Below are 22,426 nucleotides of genomic sequence, written 5' to 3'. Positions count from 1 at the left end.
ACCTCCAGATCTCGTTTTAATTCCATTGGCAAAGTCTCCAGTTCCTGTTTTAGGTCTTACAGTAGCAGCCGTGTTAGTCGGTATTCGCAAAAAGGAGTACTTGTGGCACCTTAGAGACTAACCAATTTATTTGAGCACTTATGCTCAAATAAATTGGTTAGTCTCTAAGGTGCCACAAGTACTCCTTTTCTTTTTGTTTTAGGTCTTGTTTTCAATCCTGCTGGCCGTTTCTGATTTCCACAAGCAACTCCATTTATTTGGTCCATCTTGGTTCAACAGGATACCAGCTCACAATCTCTCTCCTTGAAAAAATGAATCCCACTCCTGACAACAGTGAAGCCCCTTTTGAACTGAGCAACTAGTCAAAGTTCAGGACCCTGAGGATATAGAAATTGGGGGTTTCTTTGATGCATTCTTGTTTATTTACAAAGTCCCACGTCTCTGAATGCAGAAGGAACCAAGAACAAAAAGGAGCAGTTTCATAGTTTACCAGCCCCAACCCCCAAACCTCTACAAACAAACCCAGACCCAAAAGCTCTCTAGCTTTTTCCAGAGTCACATGGTGCTCACAGACTATTGCTCGTCTCTTGCTTTTTTTCCCTCTTGCAGTCTTGTCTGTTCCTAGTTTCTTTCTGTGTTCTCTTACACCCACACCTACACCACTTGGTCATAATACCCAGTCAATCCCTCTTCCCCTGTGGTGCTAGTTTCTGGGCAGACTCTTTTAGGCTTTGTTTTAGGTGTGGCCCCTTAACTGTCTCTTACAACTATCTTAAATGGAGGACTGGTTTATGCATCAGCTTAGAGGTTTAAACTCAGCCCATAACATGGTTTCATCCAGCTCATAAAACTGTCTCATCTTTTAAAACATGTAATTAGATTAAGCTCTCTATTAAGATCTAATTTATAAGCAGATTCTATTGTATACAGATTGCCCTTTAGGTTTTCCTAACTTTATATTGAATCTGCATATTTAACAAGAAAAATGTTTACCACCCTAGTTCGTTGAGGCTCCAATACTACAAAAACTTAGCATGTGAGAAGTCCTACTGAAGCCAAAGTTACACATATGCTTAATTCTAAAGGCCTACATCTGGCACTTGCTGGCTATTTAAGATGATTTAATTTTGTTCCTCTCCCTACAACTTACAAAAACAGAAGTAATTTAGAATACCATAGAAGGAAACCAAGAATACAAGCTGATTTTCTTTTTAAACTTTATTCAGTTAGGCAGTAAAGAACCCATCTCCACACAAGCGTTTCATTTCTGGATGGCAGAGGTATAATACATGAGCCACAGGCGAGTGCATTAACCCTCCCCTCCCCCAGCTTCCAAGAAATAAAACAGCATGTATAATACAGTCTTATTACTATGGTGCTCCAATACAGATTGTAAGGTTATTTGAAAGTGGAGAAAAAGTAAAATGGACTAACAGTGTGAGTGTCTTGTTAGGCATACGAATTTTCTTTGCTTTAACATTCAAACACTGTATTTCTTGCAATACATGTCATGGCAGAGAGTTTCAAAAGCATTGATATTGGAATGCATTTGTCAATAAACATAGCCTGTGACTTCCCTACACCTAGTCAGGCAATCAGAATGCATAAAAGGCCATAGTTTTGTTGGAATATCTTACACTTAAAGCGTATGTCCATGAAAGATTGGCAAAAGGAGAGTGAACGCAGATCTGCCTAGGACCTACTGAGAAGGCAGAACAGGTAACACATGGTAAATATGTAAAATAATGTATGTTCTTCTGTTACTATGCCTGTTACTTTGTGTTATTTGATTATCACTACTCTAGCTAAAGGACTAAGCTCTCCACTCACAGAAGCAAGTGCAACTCTATTAACGTCAATGAAAATTGTGTCAGCTCATGCAAGTGGTGAACTTGGCTCAAGATATTTAATTATGATTAAATTTTGATTTAAAAAAATCATTTTGGGTAGCTCAGTATTTAAAGTGTGTTTTTACTCTGAAAAGTGGCTAAAATGGCACAAGTTCTAAGTGGCTAAAATAGAATTCCAAGTTTATCATCGTTTAATAGCTTTTATACCAAATTTGCTAAGTTTACAAGTAGAGAATCTGGGATCAGAGAGTTAAGCAATGTGCTTTCAGTCTTGGACATCACCACTAGTAATAGATTCTGTAATTGGAACAGAATTGTGCTAAGTGCATGAGCCAGAAAAAGAACCAGCTCTTCTCTTCCATAGTATGGCATAGTCAATATAGTCTAAAGAATAAAACAGTGGAAAAAAATATTTTAGTCAATAGGCAGATATGACAGTACAAACTGGATGTAGATCTGTTAAGCAGATGCCATTTTTATAGAAACTTTTCCGACCATAATCACACTTTGAGTGCAAAGCTGAATTTAAGTAAATCTTGATGGTAAGAAATTAATTATCAATGCATTATTGAACCACCATCTACTGAAGTCCTATGGCAAAGCAAAAATTACTTTGCACAAATCTTTTCAAATGAGTTGAACAAAAATTGGATAGTCCTTCATTTTAATATTATATGTATAGGTCCTGAAAACCACAGTAAACTGAAGCACAATAATTTACAAGTGTAAATTAAAGTATTAAGAAAGTGAATTAAAAAGCATATCACTCTACCTCCACCAGAACAGCACTTTATTGTTTGTTTATCTGTCATCAACAATGTAAAACTCTACTAGATACTCTATCCTGGTTTTTAAAAAGGTAAAGATTACATTGGATTCGCTACATTTTACCAAAGAAACTACAGCAATCACAGTAGAATGAGATTTGAGGGACAATTCTGAATTACAAAAAAGTGTACACTGCAAGCAGAGGGAAGTGCACATTAAATCAAATGCCTGCTAGATTCATTACTTTTAAATGCACAGTGACAATCTTGAGAAACTGTACATGATAAAAATCACAGAAATGATTTTAAAGTAACCAAAATTACATTTTGCATTTGATCAGCCAACTCAGAAATAATCAATGAATGTTCAGTATTTTCAGTGCTTTTGGAAAATTTCCTGTTTACCAAACAAAAATTATGTTGTTAATTTGACTAAACTGTGAAATACAAGGATTGAAATAAAAAGTATATTGGAAGTACACCTTAAACTACAAGAATAAGCCGAGGGGGCGGGACAAGAGGAGAAAAAAAGGGAAGATACAAAAGGCTTTTTCTTCTATCTCAGAAGTTCTTCCAATGTAGTGTGTATCTGATACAGCTCTTTACTTTCAGTCCATTTCTGAAGTTCATATCTTGTAGCCTTTTTTATACTAACTGGTCAACTCAACCAGCTCTGTTGCCAACCAACAAGAGTAACAAGAATCTAAATGCATCAAATCTCCCTTTGCTGTGATTTCTTCACGGCCCCATTTTTCTGTTTTTCTTTGAACAGGGTTTGATGTTTCCTGAATTGTTCACAGGGTCAGGTGGAATTGAGTTCCAATCACTCCGCGGTTTGTAGCATTCCGATTTCTTTTCTGCAGCTAACCCCCTGACACGTTTGCAGTTCTTTTCTGTAGCAGAAAGACAACCGTGTTGTTCAGGCGGTGAGCTTTCACCCTTGACCCTGGGGGGGTTGCAGACCATTGTGTTTAGCATATCCCTGAGTGCAGCTATCCTGCAGGATTCACTTCCCAGTGCACCGAGATTTCCTAGGTTTCCTCAGATGAAGCCCCAGTATGCATCACCACCGGCTGTGGTGCAGCTATGGATGCCTGAGGCCGAGTTGATTCTGGTGGATGTCTGACGTTGCTGAACCAGACTGATCTGCTTTCTTCCTATTCATACCCAGGCTGTCCAACCTTCATACAGCTGAGCCAAGTTATCTAGATTAGTTGCTTCCTTAATCACAAAGTCAACCTATTTAAGAGACAAATAAATAAGTTATTAAAACTAGTGCAACTGAATGCATTTTCATATAATAGTTAACTGTTAAAAGTACTTCCTAACTAGGCCTTAACATTTAGAAACTTTTGTAGGGAATTTCTAAGTAAACTTTAAATATTCAATTAATTTATTCATACAAATTTACATAAGAACAGCCATACAGGATCAGACCAATGGACCATCTAGCCCAGTATCTTGTGTTCCGACAGTAGCCAATGCCAGGTGCTTTGGAAGGAATGAACAGAACAGGCAATCAATCCTCTGTCTACTCCCAACTTCCGGAGGTCAGAGGCTAGGGACACCCAGAGCATGGTGTTGCGTCCCTGACTACCTTGGCTAATAGTCTTTGATGGACCTATCCTCCATGAACTTATCTAATTCTTTTCTGAACCCTGCTATAGTTTTGGTCTTCACAACATCCCCTGGAAACAAGTTCCACAGATTGACTGTGTTGTGTGAAGTACTTTCTTTTGTTTGTTTTAAACCTGCTGCCTATTAAACAAAGTTTCAGGAAAGGAAAGACCAAGTGTCCTCTTTAAAGCCCCAGTGCTGCAAACATTTAAGAACATGCTCAGCTTTTTATATACGTAAATTATATGGCCAGAAATGATCATTACAATCATCCAGCACCTCCTGCATAGCAGGCCATAGGACTTCCTTGAATTCCTGTTTGAACTAGATAGGTTCCATTGACTTCAAAGGCACTACTTACGCGTGTAAAATTAAGCATTTCTTTGTAATGCTGAAATTCACAAGGAAATTATGCCCTTTATGTTACTCATTAAAGACATGGAGTTGCAAAGCTATGCACAAAAGGCAACAATTCTGATGCATGAAAAAGGAATACAATATAGTTCACACTTAGTTGTGTTGGCTCTGCAGAGCTAACAAGAATGAGAACTTTTGGGTCACTAAAGTAAATACATATAACATAGGCAGCACGATGTTCAGTAAAAACTAAATGGAATATTACTGATGCACTTGACACCAGAGCCTCCCTACTCTGCAGTGACTCTCTGCATATATAACCTAAACCTGCCGTGGGTGCTTTTGCTCCCACATTGTATTGCAAAGGCACGTCTAATTTGATGTTCACTATCACACGCCCCTCTTCCTGCTCTCCCAAACTAGATCTAGTGTAGCAATACTGCTTCCCATTTTATCCCTCCCACTGACCCTCTTTTCCATTAAACAACCAGGACAGAGCACAATATTCCAATGTGGATTAACCAATCCTAAAACCACTCACTGTAGGTTTCAGTTTTGCAGTCAAGCTTTAACAAAAGATAAATAAGTAAATTGATAATTTATTGACAAGTACTGTTAACAAGGACTGTTACTTAAACTTTTACGAAATTCAACTCACCTGTTCAGCAACAGACATTCTCCTGTTGGGATCCACATCTCGGCCCTCTAACTTGGCTTTGACTCGCTTCCACACACTAACTGCATATGAATTCCTTTCTTGCACTGCTAAAAATGCAAATTCAAACAATCAGCTACATTTAACAGTACATATAGAAGCACGTTAACACATTTTACAACAATTTTTACTCCACTATTTACCCTTTCCTGTTTTCGGGTCCCTGACGGCCTTTTTAGGACTACAGGCGACACTTTTGCCAGTTCCTGGAACTGTGCTTGGAGGCGTATCTGCTGACGTAGCAAGATTTTTCTGAACTGGCTTTCTTGCATTCTGCGACATGACCTCTGTCTGGGTCTTCTGTCCTGTATTGCTACGCACAGCTGTAAATATAATGTTTAATCATTTGAGCAACAGAATGTAGAAAAGTATTACTAAAACGGATTTGTTTTTACACTCAAATTTAAATGTAAAAATTAAAATTCTAAATAAGAGGAAATATATATAAACAGGTCAGCAACTTGCTAGTTCTCTAAAACAAGTTCCTGGGAGATGATTAGCAGCCAGGGTATTCCCATTAACAACTAGCATATGAATGAATAAGCAAATTCAACTCCATTGTCCTGGGATTTGGATTCATGACACTAAATAGATTTTTTTTTTTTAAATTGTAAATTGGCCTTCTCATCCCATTCACAAATCCTGTCCAACTACTAAACAGCTGCATTAGCCTCATCATACTGCTCTCTTATGCCCCTTAAGTCTCTGATTTTGTCTTTTTCATCTCCTCTCTCCAGCTACTATGACCTTTCCCTCCTCCCCTTCTTTCTTCTGCACCCAGCCTGGAGCTACCTGTCTCTCAAGGCAGCTTCACCTTTACTAGCTAAGCAGATTACTGGCCTTTTGGTTTCCCATCCACCTTTTCTCCATATGCTCCTCTACCTCAGAGGCCTGAGGAGAACGTGGCACTCCAGAAACTTTTTTTAACTGGGCCATTTGTGAGACAGCCTGGTCTAAGTTGCTTGCAGTCACCTCCATATGCCTACAGCACACACACCTGCTGTGAATGTACATTACTATTGAACTGTGCATGCAGAATGGACTGAAGGAAGCTGTAGAAATGGTTTACAAGGCAGATCAATGTTAATTTTCAAAAAAAATTATCCTTTAGTATAGAATTTGTCATGCTTATTTTCAACCCCGACAAAAATTTGGAAAGTCTGAATGAAAATTCCATCAGCTATTTAAGAACTGTCCTTTCAGACTAACAGTTCAAACTGAATTTGGATAAAACTAATATTTTTAATTAAAACTTGGTATACACACACGTAGTCTGTAAGAAATACCTGTTCCACCAAGTTTGATTTTTTTCTCTTTCAGAAATAGATGTAGTAAGTGTGCCAAAACAGTACACCTGGAGAGATTTAGTTCTTTATTTTTCTATTTATTTTTGCTAAAAAATTCTCCATCATGTTTGATTTGATACTTTCCCAAATGTTACCTGCAGCAAAGGTTGGCTGATATGTAGTAGTTGATGTTGGGCTTGAACATTCATTTGATGTATCCGTGACTAAGGGTGATGCAAAACTCACTAGATTATTGTAGACACTAGGAAACATAATAAAGTCAATACAAATATTTATACATTCAGCTATGGTATGCTACTTGAAAATCCCAAATGAAAACCTGAGTAAAAATGAAGTGAAATTCTGCAAAAAGAACTAGAATGGCATGTGTGTCTGGATTTATTTACATATGTAAACAGAAAAGAAAATTCTCTACAACCATACAAAAGATATAGCTTTACCTTTGACTCTGTGTTTTGAGTTCTTTCAGGGTGGGAGTTATTTCCTGCAGCATTTCAACATGCTCCTGATTGCGGACCTGACCCATAGCTTGAACTAATGTAAACAAAACTGTCTGAATATTGTCTTGCCATGATTTATATTCACCCAAGAACTGCCTAACACTATTCTCATAGGGAACATCTTCACCATCTGCCAGAGCAGCTTCTTCATCCTATAAACAAAGAAACTAGGCGTTAAGATTCATGTTTGCTTTGTTCTGTACCTTAGAAAAGCTTAGCAGTTGCCTGCCTCTACAGCCTTTGATGGATTTTCCTATGAACACCATGTACATAAGTGACTGTAATATCAATATAAGAAAATTTTTCTTCAGATTTATCTAACTTGAAAAGGAAATGTTGGACATGTCCAGCATTTTAAAAAGGTTTGTGCGCGTGTGTGGGTTAAAACAGAAACAGAGACATACGTACAAAAAAGGCAAGCTTTAGGTCTACCAATATCTGATCAACTTGTATCACTCCGACCTGAACCCCTTTACTCAATATACCCTTGAGTAAAATTTCTTTGATCTCAAAGTGTTAATCGGTTCAACCCTATGTACGTGAGCAGGAATCACCATTATTAAATATTTAATTTTAGGGGATACCATGAGGTAGCCTAATATGAATACCCTGGTAAATTTTTTTTTCTTGAACACTAGGTAGGTCTTCTGTAACAAAACAATGGAAGTTTTGGGCATTACCTTTGCCATTGCTTTCAGCAGATGTTTGACATCTCCAAGTTGTCTGTTGTGACCAGTGAGTACAGTTTTAATACTATCAACCAGATTCTGAATTGTTTCACAAACTGTTTCTATCTGCTGTTCTTTCTCTGTTTGCACTGCCCTCTGCGTAGACATGTCCTGGGTTAGTTGTTTGTGAGCTGAGAGATGCCATTCAGAGCTACCAATAGGATGTTCAAGATTGGTGCCCTGAAAAAAGAAAATTTTAAGCTCCATCTAGATACAATAATTTACTATACAAGTACTTCCATTTTATGTTTACTGCTAAATGGATTTAACCCTTTACTTGCTAAAACACCCTTTACTTGCTAAAACAAGCACACAAAACTAGTAAGTGAAAATGAAGTGGAGAAGCCATTCATAAGTTTGGTAATTATGTTGTGTTTTACAATCCGTCTCCCCCATTAACTTTACTCACCACTCTCTGAAGTAAACGTAGCTCCAGGTCAGAGACTGAACTGTTAAACTGTGATGCAAATGAACACATTTGTTGACAACGTTTGATAAGTTCAAACAATGCAGTATCAAGACTCAAGGCTTCTGCTGTTCTAGTGCGTAAACTTTCAAAATGAATTATGTTACTGCAGAGGAAAGTAACCTACAAAGTGGAAAAAGTGAGAACCACCCCAATTAAATTGCATATTACATCAAATAAAAACACAATGAAGCTTCAAGGTTTTTATCTGCAAGTCTACTTCTAAACAAGAGCACTCAAAGCAGGCAGTAGTAACAACTGTGTCAATTCATGGGCAATAACATTATATAAATTTTTCTAATTTAAAAGCAGTTGGAATTCCCAAAAATAGTCAACTGCCCTTACTGGCACCAGAGATTTTCCAAACCCTACCTGTAGCAGGGCTGAACAAACTTTCAGTGAAATAGCTTATAGTACCTGACTTGCTCTTTGACTTTCTTTAAGGACAAGGTTTCTTCTTTCAGCAATAGTGGCATCAAAATCTTGTAGGACTGGGGCCAATGCAGGATTGGCACCTCCTGCCCATTTCAAACGCTGCTCAATGCTTGCTTCAAGTGCTGCTAGCTTCTCCTATATTGAGAAAATGATCAACCAAAAAATTGCAAAAAAACACAAAGACTTTGGTTTAAAAAAACCCAAAACTCTACCCATGGGACTACCCTTCCTCTTGAAGGATAAGTGTCTCAGCCTTCAGGAGAAGGATGCTTTGTATACCTGGGTATTTAGTCATAGAGCAAATTTCCTGCCATCCCAAGCAGAGAATTCTGTGTCTGCTGAGGCAGAGGGATGAAGTAACGGAATAGCTACGCAAAAGGTGGGACAGAGAAAGGCAACTCAGACTAACAAGGCCAGGTAAAAGATGTTAGCTCACATTGGCTAATATCCAGAATTATGGTGAGCAAGAGGTGGACACTTTTGGAATGTACTAACGCAGTCCACACAATGAGAAAGAATTCACATTTATACATGCTGCAAAAACACACCCAAAAAAAGAAAATACCTGAACTGTTCCAACTGAAGCTTCGATCTGGCTGAGCGTATGAAGTTTCTTTTTCATGCTGGCTAAAATTGCAGAACGGGGTGGAGGAGTAATGGACATGGCTTGTGGGCGACTGATAAGGAGATCTTCATGCTGCCACTTTTTCAGAAAAAATATTTGTATTGAAGTTTATATAATTTCTTTCAAAAATGTTAAACTTTTAAAAGACGACATTAATTCTAACATCATGGTTACATTTTATATCAAGGATATATTTATAAAGGGTTAAACAATTAATAAATGGCAAATATGTTACAGATATAAGCAGCAGGCATCATAGATAGTTATGAACATCAGTAGAAAGTGATACAGATGGTTATATGCCATGGATACAAATAATGTACTGTCCTGTTGAACTAAATTAACCATTTATTACTAACCCTTCAGAAAAATATTTATCTATGTACCCTTAATCTAAAGGAAAATGGATTACACTTTATACTTTTTTTTTTAAACCCATCACAGGTTAACAAACAGAATATTTGAGAAGACATCTATGAAACAGTTTAGCAATTAATGTTTTAATTGTTATTGCTTATTATTTTTAAAAGCAACTCATTTACATTTAAAATAAAAAACAATTTCCTACTCCACTTTTCTAAAACATACAAAACATTCCAAAAGGAAGACTTATCACAATACTACACTCAACCAAATATCTACATAGCAGAAATCATTAAGGGCTCGTCTTCACATACAGCGGTGCAGCTGTGCTGTTTAGCACTCAGTGAAGATGCTACTACGCTGATGGGAGAGCTTCTCCCACTGGCAGAGTTAATCCACCTCCCCAAGAGATGGTAGCTATGTCGATGGGAGAAGCTCTCTTGTCAAGAAAGCGCTATCTACACAGAGGATTGGGTTGGTATAAATGTCACTCAGGGGTGTGGATTTTTCACTGTGGGCACTGCACTAGTTCCTCCTTTCTCGGGGGGGCTGAAACAGAACTTTCCCCTCATCACCAGACTGGACAAGTGGGTTTTTTCCACCTTCCACACAGCTGGTTTGGGGTGGGGAGAGGCTTAGTTGGGCAAACAGGAAAAGGAATTAGACTATGATGTTGCAACTCATTATGTGAATATGGGACAGATGTCCAGTACAGGTACTCCATAGGGAAGGGATAGAGAGATCAGATCAAATGGATCAGTAAAAGATTTAAAGGAGATATCCTTTAAAGGAGTGGGAAAGAGAGGGGGTGGGGTTGGGGCTCCTATGACTGGTACCGCAGGAAGCCAAATCCCCTCCCTTTACAGCCTCTCTTACCCCTATTCAGAGAGGGGAAGGGGAGGTCCAAGCTGTGGGTTGCTTGAGGATCACAATGGGTAAGGGAGAGGGCTGATGGAAGCCTCCTGGGTACACACTGAAATAATTACGGAATTACCTGCACCAAGCACTTGTATCTGTCGGGTACTCCCAGACATTTAAAAATACATTTATGGCCTAATTAAAACACATCCAGTGTCTCTGGTCCTTCTTCTGGCATAGCCAGACACTGGTTTATATATGGTTATTTCCAAAACTTAAACTACAAATGGTCATGTCCGCACCCTTGAGAGCAGCTAGCTCCACAAGCTACCACCAGCATGCTACGCTATTCTTCCACATCTGTGTATTAAACAAAATTTTAAAACTGAAAACTAAATTAAGTTTACTAAAAACCACCGACATTCATTATACACTCCACAAGCAATATGCATTTTATGTACCTGCATGACACAACTGAGGCATATTTTTAGATGAACAATTTTGGAAAGAGTTTACATATGGTTTTACCTGGAACATGGCAATATGCAATTGCACCCTCTGAAGGCTAGTCTTGCAAGAAGAAATACTGGTTTCAAGTCTGCGCACTAAATCATGTTTCTTCCATGCTGTGTCATATGAACTGGCCAATACTGTTGCCCTGTTCATGACCAACTGTGAGAACTTGCCAATTTGGATATTGTGTTCTACAGCTTTCTTACACAGGTCATCCACAGAAACTTTGCTTTCTGCTCCAAAGTCCTTAGCCTCTACTTGAGCAATGATATCCACACCCAGAGCACTGATGAAACTGCACAAGGTAAGCCCCAAGGCTTGATTTGGAAGGCCAATTAAAAGCTGTCTCACAAAATCTGCTGTAAATGCCTTTATAGGTTTAGCCATTTGGTCTTCACTAAAACAAGAATTTCTATAAAGGGCTTTCACATTGACAATTTGCACAGGTCCATTTACTGTGTTCTGATCTTCAAGTGAACTTGATCCTTTAAAAAATAAACAATATTTCATATAAACATTTTGTATATCTAGAAAAATTTCATTTATTTTCTGCATAGAAAACAACATTATTACATGACAGAATTTACATTTATTTTCTAGACCGGGGTCTCAAACTCGAATCACCAGGAGGGCAACATGAGGACTCATACATTGGCCTGAGGGCCGCTGCCCCCACCCCTGACTCCATCCCCACCCCTGCCCTCGGGGTGCAGCAGGGGGCTCAGGGCAGGGAGTTGGGGTGCAGGAGGGAGTGTGGGGTGTGGCAGGGGGTTGGGGTGCAGGCAGGGGGCTCAGGGCAGGGGGTTGGGGTGCAGGAGGGAGTGCAGGGTGTGGTAGTGGGTTGGGGTGCAGGCAGGGGGCTCAGGGCAGGGGGTTGGGGTGCAGGAGGGGTGTGGCAAGCGGCTCAGGGCAGGGGGTTGGGGTGCAGGAGGGAGTGTGGGGTGTGGCAGGGGTTGGGGTACAGGCAGGGGGCTCAGGGCAGGGAGTTGGGGTGCAGGAGGGGTTCAGGGTTCCAGCCCGGTGCTACTTACCTTGAGGGGCTCCAGGGTGGCAGGGGTGCGCACCAGGGCCAGGGTAGGCTCCCTGGCTCTGGCCCGAGCCCCGTACCGCTCCGGGAAGCGGTGGGCACCGCTTCCCTGTAGCCCCGGGGGAAGGGGGAGCAGAGAACTCCGTGAGCTGTTCTTGCCTGTGGGTACCTCCCCCGAAGCTCCCACTGGCCGCGCTTCCCATTCCTGGCCAATGGGAGCTTCAGGGGAGATAACCACAGGCAAAAACAGCTCACGGAGTTCTCTGCTCCCCGTTCCCCCGGGACTGCAGGGAAGTGGTGCCAGCCACTTCCCGGAGTGGCGTGGGGCCCTCAGCACCACAGGGTTGGCAAATCCATGGGCCGGATCCGGTCCAGGTCTATAGTTTGCCCACCCCTGGCCTGGAGGTAGGCTGGGGATGTGGCACGCTGGGGAGGGGACAGGGGACAGAAGTCGTGTGGAGCTTGGCGGGCTGCAGGGAAGAACCCCGCGGGCCTCGTGTTTGAGACCCCTGTTCTAAACACTAGCATCTTAAAATATGTAAGTTACAAAAATACAGATTAGTTTCACTCTGTACTCAGTTCACAGGTAAAATGGTGTAGAACAGGGAGGTTTCCTATTGCTATGAAACAAAAATGGTTTCTTTTACATTCATGCATATTTACCTGACAAAGTTTTAGAAAATGTACCACAAAGTCTGAAAAATTCTTTAATTGTCTGTAGTCTCTTTAGAAAGAAAATCTCCTCTAGAACTTGTCGATTATCGTCATCATCAAAGAAATTAACTTGAGTGCTCCGGGCTTCCCTGATTATATCAATCTTACGCCAAGTGACAGGTACTTCCATCTTGTTTAGCTGAATGAAAGTAAGGAAAGGATTATTTTCTTGTTTTATAAATGCCTTATGCTTCAAGGCATATTTTGAAAAATAAAGCCATACCTTTTCAATTAACAAGCCAAATGCAGTTTCTACTTGGGCAAACATTCCATCAAATGCAACCAAAAGCATCTGACCAGCTGACATTTTTGGAGTTTCATCAACTGAACCATTTCTTGGCTGAATTAGTTCACCATACTGAGCATGAAGTATTCTAGGAAAAAGATAAAGGGGTTAAGATATTTTTGTTACCAAAAATACCTATGGCCACTGGTGATTCTATCTGACCAGGAAGTCTTGTGCAGAAAACTCATTCAAACAGTGGCTGCTGCAGGAACTGCAAAAATTATGAATTCCTCACTCCAGTTCACAACCTTCTCAGATTTTAGAGATACTTGCTCTCCTGAAATCTCATCTCTACATATTTTCCTAAGTTTTTCTTTTTAAATCTCTAACATAAAAGTGTCTGGCTAAAAGAATGGTCTTGTGTTGCCTGGACACTTTGGGAAATACCCCAAACATCAAATGTATCTTAATGTCTAATTTATGCTGATTAAAATATAAAAGTTTTCATAATCTCACATTTATACTCATTTTACTATTATTCATTGTTAGGTGACAAATAATCAAATTAAAGACAAACCAAGAATTGGATATGGTGGGTTAGAATACGGCAAAACATACTGAATTTGAACTAAAGGAAACACACACAAAACTATTTACCTTGCAACATCAATGTAATGAGTATGTGTTTCTTCTTCTAGCCCCATAGCTGTATTTCTTAAATAAGCTTGAAGAGATTCAACCAGCGTTTGCAAAGGGACTCCATCAGTTGTTTGTTCAATAAGATTGTCCAGTTCATGAAGCATACTTTCTAAAGTGTACTCTCCTTTCATTAAACACCTAAGAGCTTCTGGAAAAATGATCTGCCTGAAGTTTGAGTTCAATTCCTGTCAGAAATATGCAAGAATAAGAAAAAAAATAGCTTCTTCCCTTTTTAGGTGTCCTATGCAATGCCTTATTTATAAGTATGCCACCTACAGTAAAGGTTGTTTGAAGACAATAGACTACTGACTAGCAAAAGGATCAGAAACTTGATTCAAATATTTTATCATATAAATTGAGAATAGGAAGCCCTGTATCTTTGAATTTAGATGTTCTAAACCTAAAGCAATGGCATTTTACATAAACCAAAGGGTTTTAAAACATTAAGTAGTAAAGGCAATATCTTAGAGAAAGTGTCTTGTTGCCCACTTTGTCACCTTTTCATGACTTATGCAGATTACTGAACCACCACTCTGTAGCAAATAACCAATTTTGTATGGAAAAATAATTGGAAAACATTTAAAGTAGTTTTAGCTTATCTGACTGCTGTTTAGCAACTAGAAATTAGGAGCTCTAGCATCATGTTACCAATCAGCTCTGCAAGGTCTAACTGCAAGTGCTCTGCAGATGACTGGTAGTACAGAGACTTCATTTTGAGAACCACTATTTTCACTAAGCAGAATGCATCTGAGGGCTAAAGCACATTGTGTAAGGTATCAGCCAGTGCCCTCCATCTCCAAAACAAGACAGGATGCACCAAAAGAAAGGTTAGTTAGCTTAGTTTAGTAAGATTTTCAAGTCTCATCCAAGAACTCAAAAGGAAATATGACCATATTTGTGTGCAGTGCAATTAAGTTATATGCATGCTTCTGAAACACGGATTAATGCTTTGCAATTATAAAATAGCACCTTTCTTCAGAGACTTTCAAAGCCCTTTATAAAGGTGGGTAAAGAGTGCTTTTGAAAAGTGACTCGGGAGCACGAAAATCCTCAAAAATGTAACAGTCACACCTGTCATAGCCAAATGGATGGCTGGTGAAAACCAAGTATTTGATCCATATGATTCAGAGTTGCCCTTAAAGTGAAAAGTTTCTATGGGTTAGCACTCTTCTGTAGGTAAAATGAAGATAGTTAATTCCCCCCCCCCGTCTGGGAGCTGAGGCTTGTAAAGTATTCCTTTAGTGTGTTTCAAACAGCTTGTGTTTTTTTGGTTTTTTTGTTTTGTTTTTTGTTTTTTTTTGGGGCGGGGGGGAATAAACTGTAGCTAGAAATAAATAGAAATGAGAAATTTTAAACACTATTTGGAAACCTTTTTGGACTCCCAGCGATAGGGGTCATGGAATACTATGAAATAACAGCAAGACATAAAGCTGTTACTTTGACTAATTTGTTACTATCCCCATCTTCTATATCTCATTATGGTTAATAAATCGTAACTTTTTTCAAAATTTTGGGTTGCATTAATAGTTTGTTTTAGTCATTTAAATATGAAGTAAAGATAGTAAAAATAATAGGTTGAGAGTCAGGGAATAAATGGGATATTTAAGACTAATTCCTGATGAAAGACTTCTGATGATAATGTAAAATAATTATAAATACTTTTTTAGGAGAATTTCTGGAACACAACAAACTATATGGCTCCACCGAAGCCAAAATAACAATGGGGAAAAAAACAATGGCATAAAAGTACACTTCACCTGAAGTGAGATGTAAACTCCATTAGCTAAGTGAACTGCTTCTGATGCTTCAATTGGGTTTGGAATGTCCAAGTCTTGTGGGACCAGATGACATTGCTTCAACAACTGCACGAGGCATGTAACATTCCCACTCATGCTACATAGCTCCTCCAAGAACCAGGCTCCATCCCTTGAAGTCAGATCAACCAGCTGCTCTCCAGCACTAGATGCAGCACCTTCCATCATTAGATTACGTCTAAATGAAGCAATATTTCTGTTAGACAAGTAAAAGCACATGTGCTAATGCATATTAAGTTTACTTTGCTACCACTTAAATTGATAAGCTAGCCATAAAAACATGGAATGGAACAGATCTTAAAAAAAGGCAACATATTTTATAGTATATTCTAGGCAATATGATAATTTAGATTTCTAATACTGATATTAAATTGATAAAATGATTTTCTAATTAAAGTCAATAACTCAAGTGTAAAAAAAATTACCTTTTTTGGCCAAAAAAGGAATATATAATCATCTGTGATGACCTGGGAAAATGTCTGTTATATTTCTTATGAATACTGTGTGACTGTTTCCCAGCAATTGTGTATTGCTGCCTGCCTAAATGCATAGAGTGAAATCAAAGGAGGCTGTAAAAGGATGTTGAGGAGCCAGGTAAGAGGAGTAACACAATGAGACAGATAAGACAGCCTCTTAGGTAGGCAGCTACAAGGGAATGGCTCGGCCATCGTGTGTGTGTGCGGGGGGGGGGTTGGTGAGGGGACGACCGACATGATGATGATATTGGATTCATCCAAGCTAGGTTGTTTTACTCTTCCAAAGTTGAACTGAGATCAAAGGAGAACCTGAAAGATCAGAAAATCCTGACGAGTTTAAAAGGTGCTTCTGGCATAAAAGTCAAAGTAGGTGGGGAAGTGGTCAGAGAGGCTGGTCAGGATGTGACAGTGAAAAGGCTAACAGTGACTGACATTCAGGGACTGGGGGGAAAAGCTGCAAGCAGGACAGACTGTTTCACCCAACTCAAGAGATGGGGAATAAGCCAGACTCTTTAATCTCAGCTATGGATTAAGAGGTTAAAAGCTTAGGTAAGGAAATATGCATGTAGGTTTCTTATTTTAAATCCACTTCTCTAAGCACTGAGTATCTTTAGGAAAAATAAATCATGCTCTTTTTTTAAATCAGCTGTTTCTGCATTACTACACACACATACAGTCACAAGGCTCCCAAAAGGGAAACCTTGCAGTATCCAACCCCCGCTGGATCTCCTGAATTAGTCACAGGTGGTAGCCAGAGGGGCTGTAACCCAGAGACAGTGGTTGGATCACAAGACCCCCACCACAAAAAGAAGTGGAGGCACAGGCCTGAAACTGGAAAGGGTACACTAAGGGGACTGGAAAACGGTCTCGTAGGGGGCAGCCTATCCAGGGACCATGAGATCATCTACCTATAGTATATTTTATAAACAGACAGCTCACCTTGTAAGGGTGCAAAGAGCAGATATTATAACACTTGCTAGGCTCAATGACCCCTCCTCTCCATTTTCATGAAGGAAAACCTTAATGCAGCGTTCAATTTCTTTCAACTGTTCCTCACACACTGGCACAGTGACTGCTTCTTGTTTCAAACGTTCCACCTGTCTGATTAGTCTGTTGTTTATATCTGCTGCATATCTTTGAAGAGTCATTTCTGTAGCAGTTATGAACTGACATACAGCTGGAGGTGGCTGAGGAGCATACTGCATTTCATACCTGTAAAATGACAACAAAATGACAAGTTCTCCTTTCTGACAAGCTGCATTCCATTCCCTAGGAAGAGTACTCCTTATTTAAACAGGAACTGAATCATCAAATATTTTGGGCCAAATTCTAGATGTGAACAAAGTGGACGATGGCCACCCTACTTTGGCTCTTCTGTCAAATCATGGACTTGTAACTCATTCAATGGCTCCTGACATGGAGTACAATAGTGCATGGACAGCTCTGGTGTAGATCAAGTCTCTCGGTCAAAAAAAAAAGATGGCAAAAAATTCACAAGATTCCCACCCCTGAAAATTTTGGTTCTTCCAAACCAGTTTTAGTCTGCTTCTATACAAGTGCCTGACCCAAGTCATGATGTCCATCCACATTTCCCCCCCTACTTTTGGCACAAAAAGAAATCATGAGAGTTGATCTAAGCCAGGATAAAAATGCAAATTAACACTGCTTTTGTTTTGAATGCATCTCCTTTTATCGAGGTGGAAAGCTTACGTTCACTTCCCCTTCATTACCCAGAATTCGATCCTTTGTTTCCAGAACATCTCTAATACAGTAGATGCACTGAGTATATTGATCTAGCAAATTTTTTTTTTTTTGAGTTAAAATAAAGTCTTCCTTCTTCAGTGTCACCTTTCAACATTTTTTAGGGAATGAGTTGGCAATAAATTTAGAATAGCACCGATGTAAGTCAATGGACATCCTACCTTTCTGCCTTTTGATTATAATCCAGCATTAACACTAAAATCTATTCTCAGGATCAATTTGTGGACAACAAGCCAGAAGTCTCCTAATTTCAGAAGTACAATTAATGTTAAAAACCACTAACCATGCTACTAAATACCAGTTCACTGTGCTTTTGAGTTTTTCTACCACCCATCATTGTAGTATTTGATAACAATGCCAAAGTCCCTAGTGACCTTATGGAGTCTCAGGCACTTCTTTTTCATGATCAAAACTCTGCTTGGTGTGGGGTAGCGTTTTGTTTTGTTTTAAACCATGACGGTCACTTTCCTAGAGCTGTGCACAGCCATTAATCACAAAATAAAGCAACAATATTTATAGTTCTGTTTTGTCACTACATGGATGAAGCTGTGACCACACTTTACAAGATATTCTCTATTATCTTTTTAAAACTTCTGTAATAGCACTTTAAAAAGAAACAGTCCTTGGAAAGACTATGGCATTTTAATATAAAACAAAACTTTAGTATTTTACATTTCCTGCTTAATATAAAGATATCTGGAAAGTAGCAAGGATTAAATTACTAGGGAAATCCATTGTGCTGTCAACTTACTTCCCGTAGAGATCCTGACAACGTTCTATGGTCATGTTACAGATGAGTTCTTCCATCCATGTCTTCCACTGCTCAATTCGGTGTTTCTGAAACACAGCTTTGGGATACTGAAGAGCTACTGTTGCATAGTTATGCAACTGTTCAAGACAGCCACGTAAAACAGACCGCCTCTGTTGAAGAAAAGCACCAACCTCTCCCTCTAGCTGTTCACACTGACTGATCAAATGTGCCTGGCCAGCATTCTGTAGAAAGGCTGTTGCTGGTACATAACTTGGGGGACCTTTCAAGAAAGAGATTAAATTTTAACTATTTTCCTGTAACTATTGGTGATCACACATGTAATATGACCATAATTTAAAATCACTTCTTTATATGTATAAAACCAGAGTATTACAAACATACTTTTAAGTCATTTGTTAAGAAAACATTTGGTTTTAAATACTAGTTCAATTATTCTGTCATGGATAAAAATACCTAGAGAAGGATACAATACTATTTATTTCATACCAAGGTCCATTTGGGTGCTAATTTCTTGAAGAAGACTTGCAAGTTGTGTTGCCTCTAAATTATTAAAAGCAGCTTGGTAATGTGTTATCCACTGCTCAAATTCATTCAGCTTCACTTGGATTGCTTCCTGAACAGCTCTTTGCTGTGATTGCAGCTGGGTGTGTTCAGAATACCTGAGTTATAGAAGTCAGGGAATCTATTAACCGCCATATGAGAAATATTTAACTACACCGATCAAAGCAGTACTAACTCAATTGATCTGAAAATCTGTTTTATAATTTTCACAGGATTACATATTATAAAAAGTTAAAAACAAATATATTAAACACTAATTGTATTTGCACTGTGAGAACAGGTTTCTCACTGCTGTCAATCTCGGGTTCGAAGTAACCGTTATAAAATTAACCAGTGTGCAGACAGCATCCTATTCATAAAAAGCTGCAATGTGCTAACAGTGCAATATAAAACAAAGCTTTAAGATCCTCAAATAAATGCACTGTAGAAGCATAGATATTTCGATACCTGTGCTGCAATGTATGAGATGGGTGATCCACTCCTTCTGCTCCTTCTAGAAATTCTAACTCTTCTAGTAATTTGCCTTGCAATTTTTCAATGTCCGTCAACTGTTCTTGCAAGCTTAGATACTCTTCTAAACTGCTGTCCAGCTTAGGAAGCACAACCAGCATTTCATCTCTGTTCTTAAACCAGTTTACCTATATATCAAGATATAGAAATTAGAAAAATAGATGTGATACTTATTCAAATGGATAGAGGAGGGAGTACTTCATTTCTGCGCTGCTGCTCAGCTGTAATCCATGGGTACAGGTTTCTTTCACTCTCACAGGTATTAAGCTTTTAGGATATAGGTCAATATTTTGACCAATGTCTCTAGGCTTCAGATTTCAACCCTGTGGCCCAATGCAGGAAATTTCTTTAGCACATACTTAACCTTCATGTGCTTAAAAGTTAAGCGTGTTCTTAAGTGTCCTTCCTAAACAGTGACTTTCCTAAATCTGGGCCTGAATTAGCTCAATAAAAGAGGTCAGTATTATGCTCTTAGTAAATAGTATTTCTAACATGCAAAAACTACTTTAAAATGTGAAGAATTTCTATTCATGAGACTTTTAGCTTTTTTAAAATGTTTCATCTGATAGTATAATGTGAAATTTTACTTTAGTGACTCTACTTCACCTTTATCTCAGCTACTCTTGAAGAAAAGAGGCTACGAGTGATGTCTCTTTCCATCTCTCTTTTGCTCTGTTTGTTTTCAGCCTGCTGGCCACCACCACCATACACAGCCCCAGCAAATCCTGCTTCCCCTCCTGCTGTCCAGTCCACAAGAGGATCATAAACAAAAGCCTCAAGCAACGTAAGCAAAGTCTCTCTCCCACGTCGCATAATATGTAGAACCTGTATTTTGTGTATTTTAACAAGTTTAGTCAGGTTAAGTTATCCTCATAAAATAGCACAGTTTTTAAATACAATATATACATTAATATTTGAATAGCTAAATAAAGCAATCCATAACTTTCCTGAAGGTGGATATACTGAAGTATATACAATTATAGCTGCAAGTTCAAATAGCACTTTCTTGAGTTTCAGCTGCACCAGAGTTTGCGTTCTAACCTTTCTTCACAAGCTCCTAACTCTTTGAAAACATTTACTTTGGGGATGAATTTTTCTGTATTTGTCTCTGCCCAAAGCTGATTTTTCTTTTCTTATTTGTGCATAAAGGGTGCAGAGGTGGGAAGACAGAGAAGAAAAGTAGTAGAGAAAGAAGAGGAAAGATAATGACAACCAAGCAAAATCCCTTCAGTCATCTGAGTTATGGTTGAGTAAATAAATGTCAACTTCCCCCTTGTGTAACATATAAATAAAAAAATAAAAATCTCTTTCTCTCTCTCTCTCTCTCTTTTTTAAAAAAAAAAAAAACAAAAACCTTGACAGTACACCAAAAAAACCTGAAGTCTGAAATGTAAGTTTGACATGCATATAGTCTTCCTGGAGAGCTACTTCATTTGTTTGGTATGCAGTAATAAATAAAAAGGTTCTTAGGGGCTGAAAGAAGTCTCTGAACATGCTCAGTAGTAAGTGAAGATCTCAGTGAAACTTAATGCCTTCTTTGTCATATTACCACAAATTCTCCAGAAACACCCCCTCAATTTACTATTAGAATACAAAAACTTTTCAGGTATTAAATTCTCTAACCATCTTATATATCCCCATAAGACATAATAGATTCATAGACCTTAAGGCCAGAAGATATCATCAGATCATCTAGTTTGACCACCCGTATATCACAGGCCAGTACATTTCACACAATTACCCCAGTACTGTGCTCAATAACCCATGTTTAGCCAAAGCATATCTTCCAGAAAGGCATCCAAGTCTTGATTTGAAGACATCAAAAGATGGAGAATCCACCACTTCCCTTGGTAGTTTGTTCCAATAGTTAATCATGCTCACGGTTAAAGGTGTGCCTTATTTCTAATTCTAATTGGTTGACAGGTATGATTGGCTATGTGCTTCTTACATTGCATTTATCTCAAATTTTAACATAGTATTCTAAACATAATACTTTATATTTCTGATCTGGAGAGCCTAATTTTTAATAGTCAGTTAAACCTGCCAAACAATGGACCACTGTGATTATGCCAACATCTGGAGCTAAATTTTATATACTTGTACACTTATTTTTTTTTTAGGGTTTCACATAAATATAAAATGTCCCCAAAATAATACTCTTATTTCCTCCATATCAAAACACAACATTTAAAGAATAAGAATAGATTAAGGCTTTGAAAAGGCAGTAAGGAGAAGGGAAGCATTTCCAAACAAACACAGATGAGAGTTCCCCACATTTCTAGAAGTCACACAGCCTACCTGTTCACAAGAAAGCCTGAAAACCCCTTCTACTCCTGTTACTCCAAGTGCTGTTTCAATATTGTGTGTCATCCGGAATGGAACTTTTTCTGGTACTCTAAGGCTTTTTCCTTCAAGAGAAAGATTCAGATTTTTAATTATTAAGAAAAGATTATATTTGAACAATGTATATAAAAGAAAATATTTTTTACCTTTTTCAAAGCAAACATTGTAATCTATATGTACAACTTCTCCTGTAGTCATGTCGATAAGAACATTATCCAGATGTCTGTCTCCAAGACCAATTATATAGCCAACCATGGACATAACTGCAGTGGATCTTGCGTATGACTTTAAAGAAAATTTCAGAATAATATTTTGGGTTTTATGAACCTTAAAAAAACATCACTTAATTTTTTTATTATTCTTTTTAGGATAATTCACAGCAGTCAGTTGCAAGTTCTCCTTTACTGATTGTCTCAGGACAT

The 22,426-nt window shown here is 38.5% G+C and overlaps 1 protein-coding gene across 3 annotated transcripts in view; it reads right to left on the bottom strand.

The window, feature by feature from the left end:
• Window positions 1-1,200: 1,200 nt before the first annotated feature.
• SMG1 (SMG1 nonsense mediated mRNA decay associated PI3K related kinase) overlaps window positions 1,201-22,426 on the bottom strand; it is a 119,226-nt gene continuing 98,000 nt past the window's right edge. For 2 of the 3 annotated variants that reach the window (XM_077829097.1, XM_077829099.1), the window contains 21 exons: window positions 22,151-22,289; window positions 21,960-22,069; window positions 20,268-20,486; window positions 19,599-19,789; window positions 19,077-19,249; window positions 18,570-18,849; window positions 16,997-17,269; window positions 15,525-15,759; window positions 13,726-13,952; window positions 13,066-13,216; window positions 12,792-12,981; window positions 11,117-11,586; window positions 9,308-9,445; window positions 8,725-8,877; window positions 8,251-8,430; window positions 7,794-8,021; window positions 7,054-7,265; window positions 6,748-6,854; window positions 5,450-5,629; window positions 5,250-5,356; window positions 1,201-3,856 (listed from right to left, as the gene is read on the bottom strand). In XM_077829097.1, the coding sequence (XP_077685223.1) occupies window positions 3,779-3,856; window positions 5,250-5,356; window positions 5,450-5,629; window positions 6,748-6,854; window positions 7,054-7,265; window positions 7,794-8,021; window positions 8,251-8,430; window positions 8,725-8,877; window positions 9,308-9,445; window positions 11,117-11,586; window positions 12,792-12,981; window positions 13,066-13,216; window positions 13,726-13,952; window positions 15,525-15,759; window positions 16,997-17,269; window positions 18,570-18,849; window positions 19,077-19,249; window positions 19,599-19,789; window positions 20,268-20,486; window positions 21,960-22,069; window positions 22,151-22,289 (4,041 nt within the window). In that variant the 3' untranslated portion in view covers window positions 1,201-3,778. The remainder of the gene's footprint in view (window positions 3,857-5,249; window positions 5,357-5,449; window positions 5,630-6,747; window positions 6,855-7,053; window positions 7,266-7,793; window positions 8,022-8,250; window positions 8,431-8,724; window positions 8,878-9,307; window positions 9,446-11,116; window positions 11,587-12,791; window positions 12,982-13,065; window positions 13,217-13,725; window positions 13,953-15,524; window positions 15,760-16,996; window positions 17,270-18,569; window positions 18,850-19,076; window positions 19,250-19,598; window positions 19,790-20,267; window positions 20,487-21,959; window positions 22,070-22,150; window positions 22,290-22,426) is intronic. The other variant, XM_077829098.1, reaches the window with a different exon arrangement.

This window comes from Eretmochelys imbricata, chromosome 10 (assembly GCF_965152235.1).
Source record: "Eretmochelys imbricata isolate rEreImb1 chromosome 10, rEreImb1.hap1, whole genome shotgun sequence".
Classification (NCBI taxonomy): Eukaryota; Metazoa; Chordata; order Testudines; family Cheloniidae; genus Eretmochelys; species Eretmochelys imbricata.
This window is presented reverse-complemented; position numbering and strand designations above follow the sequence as displayed.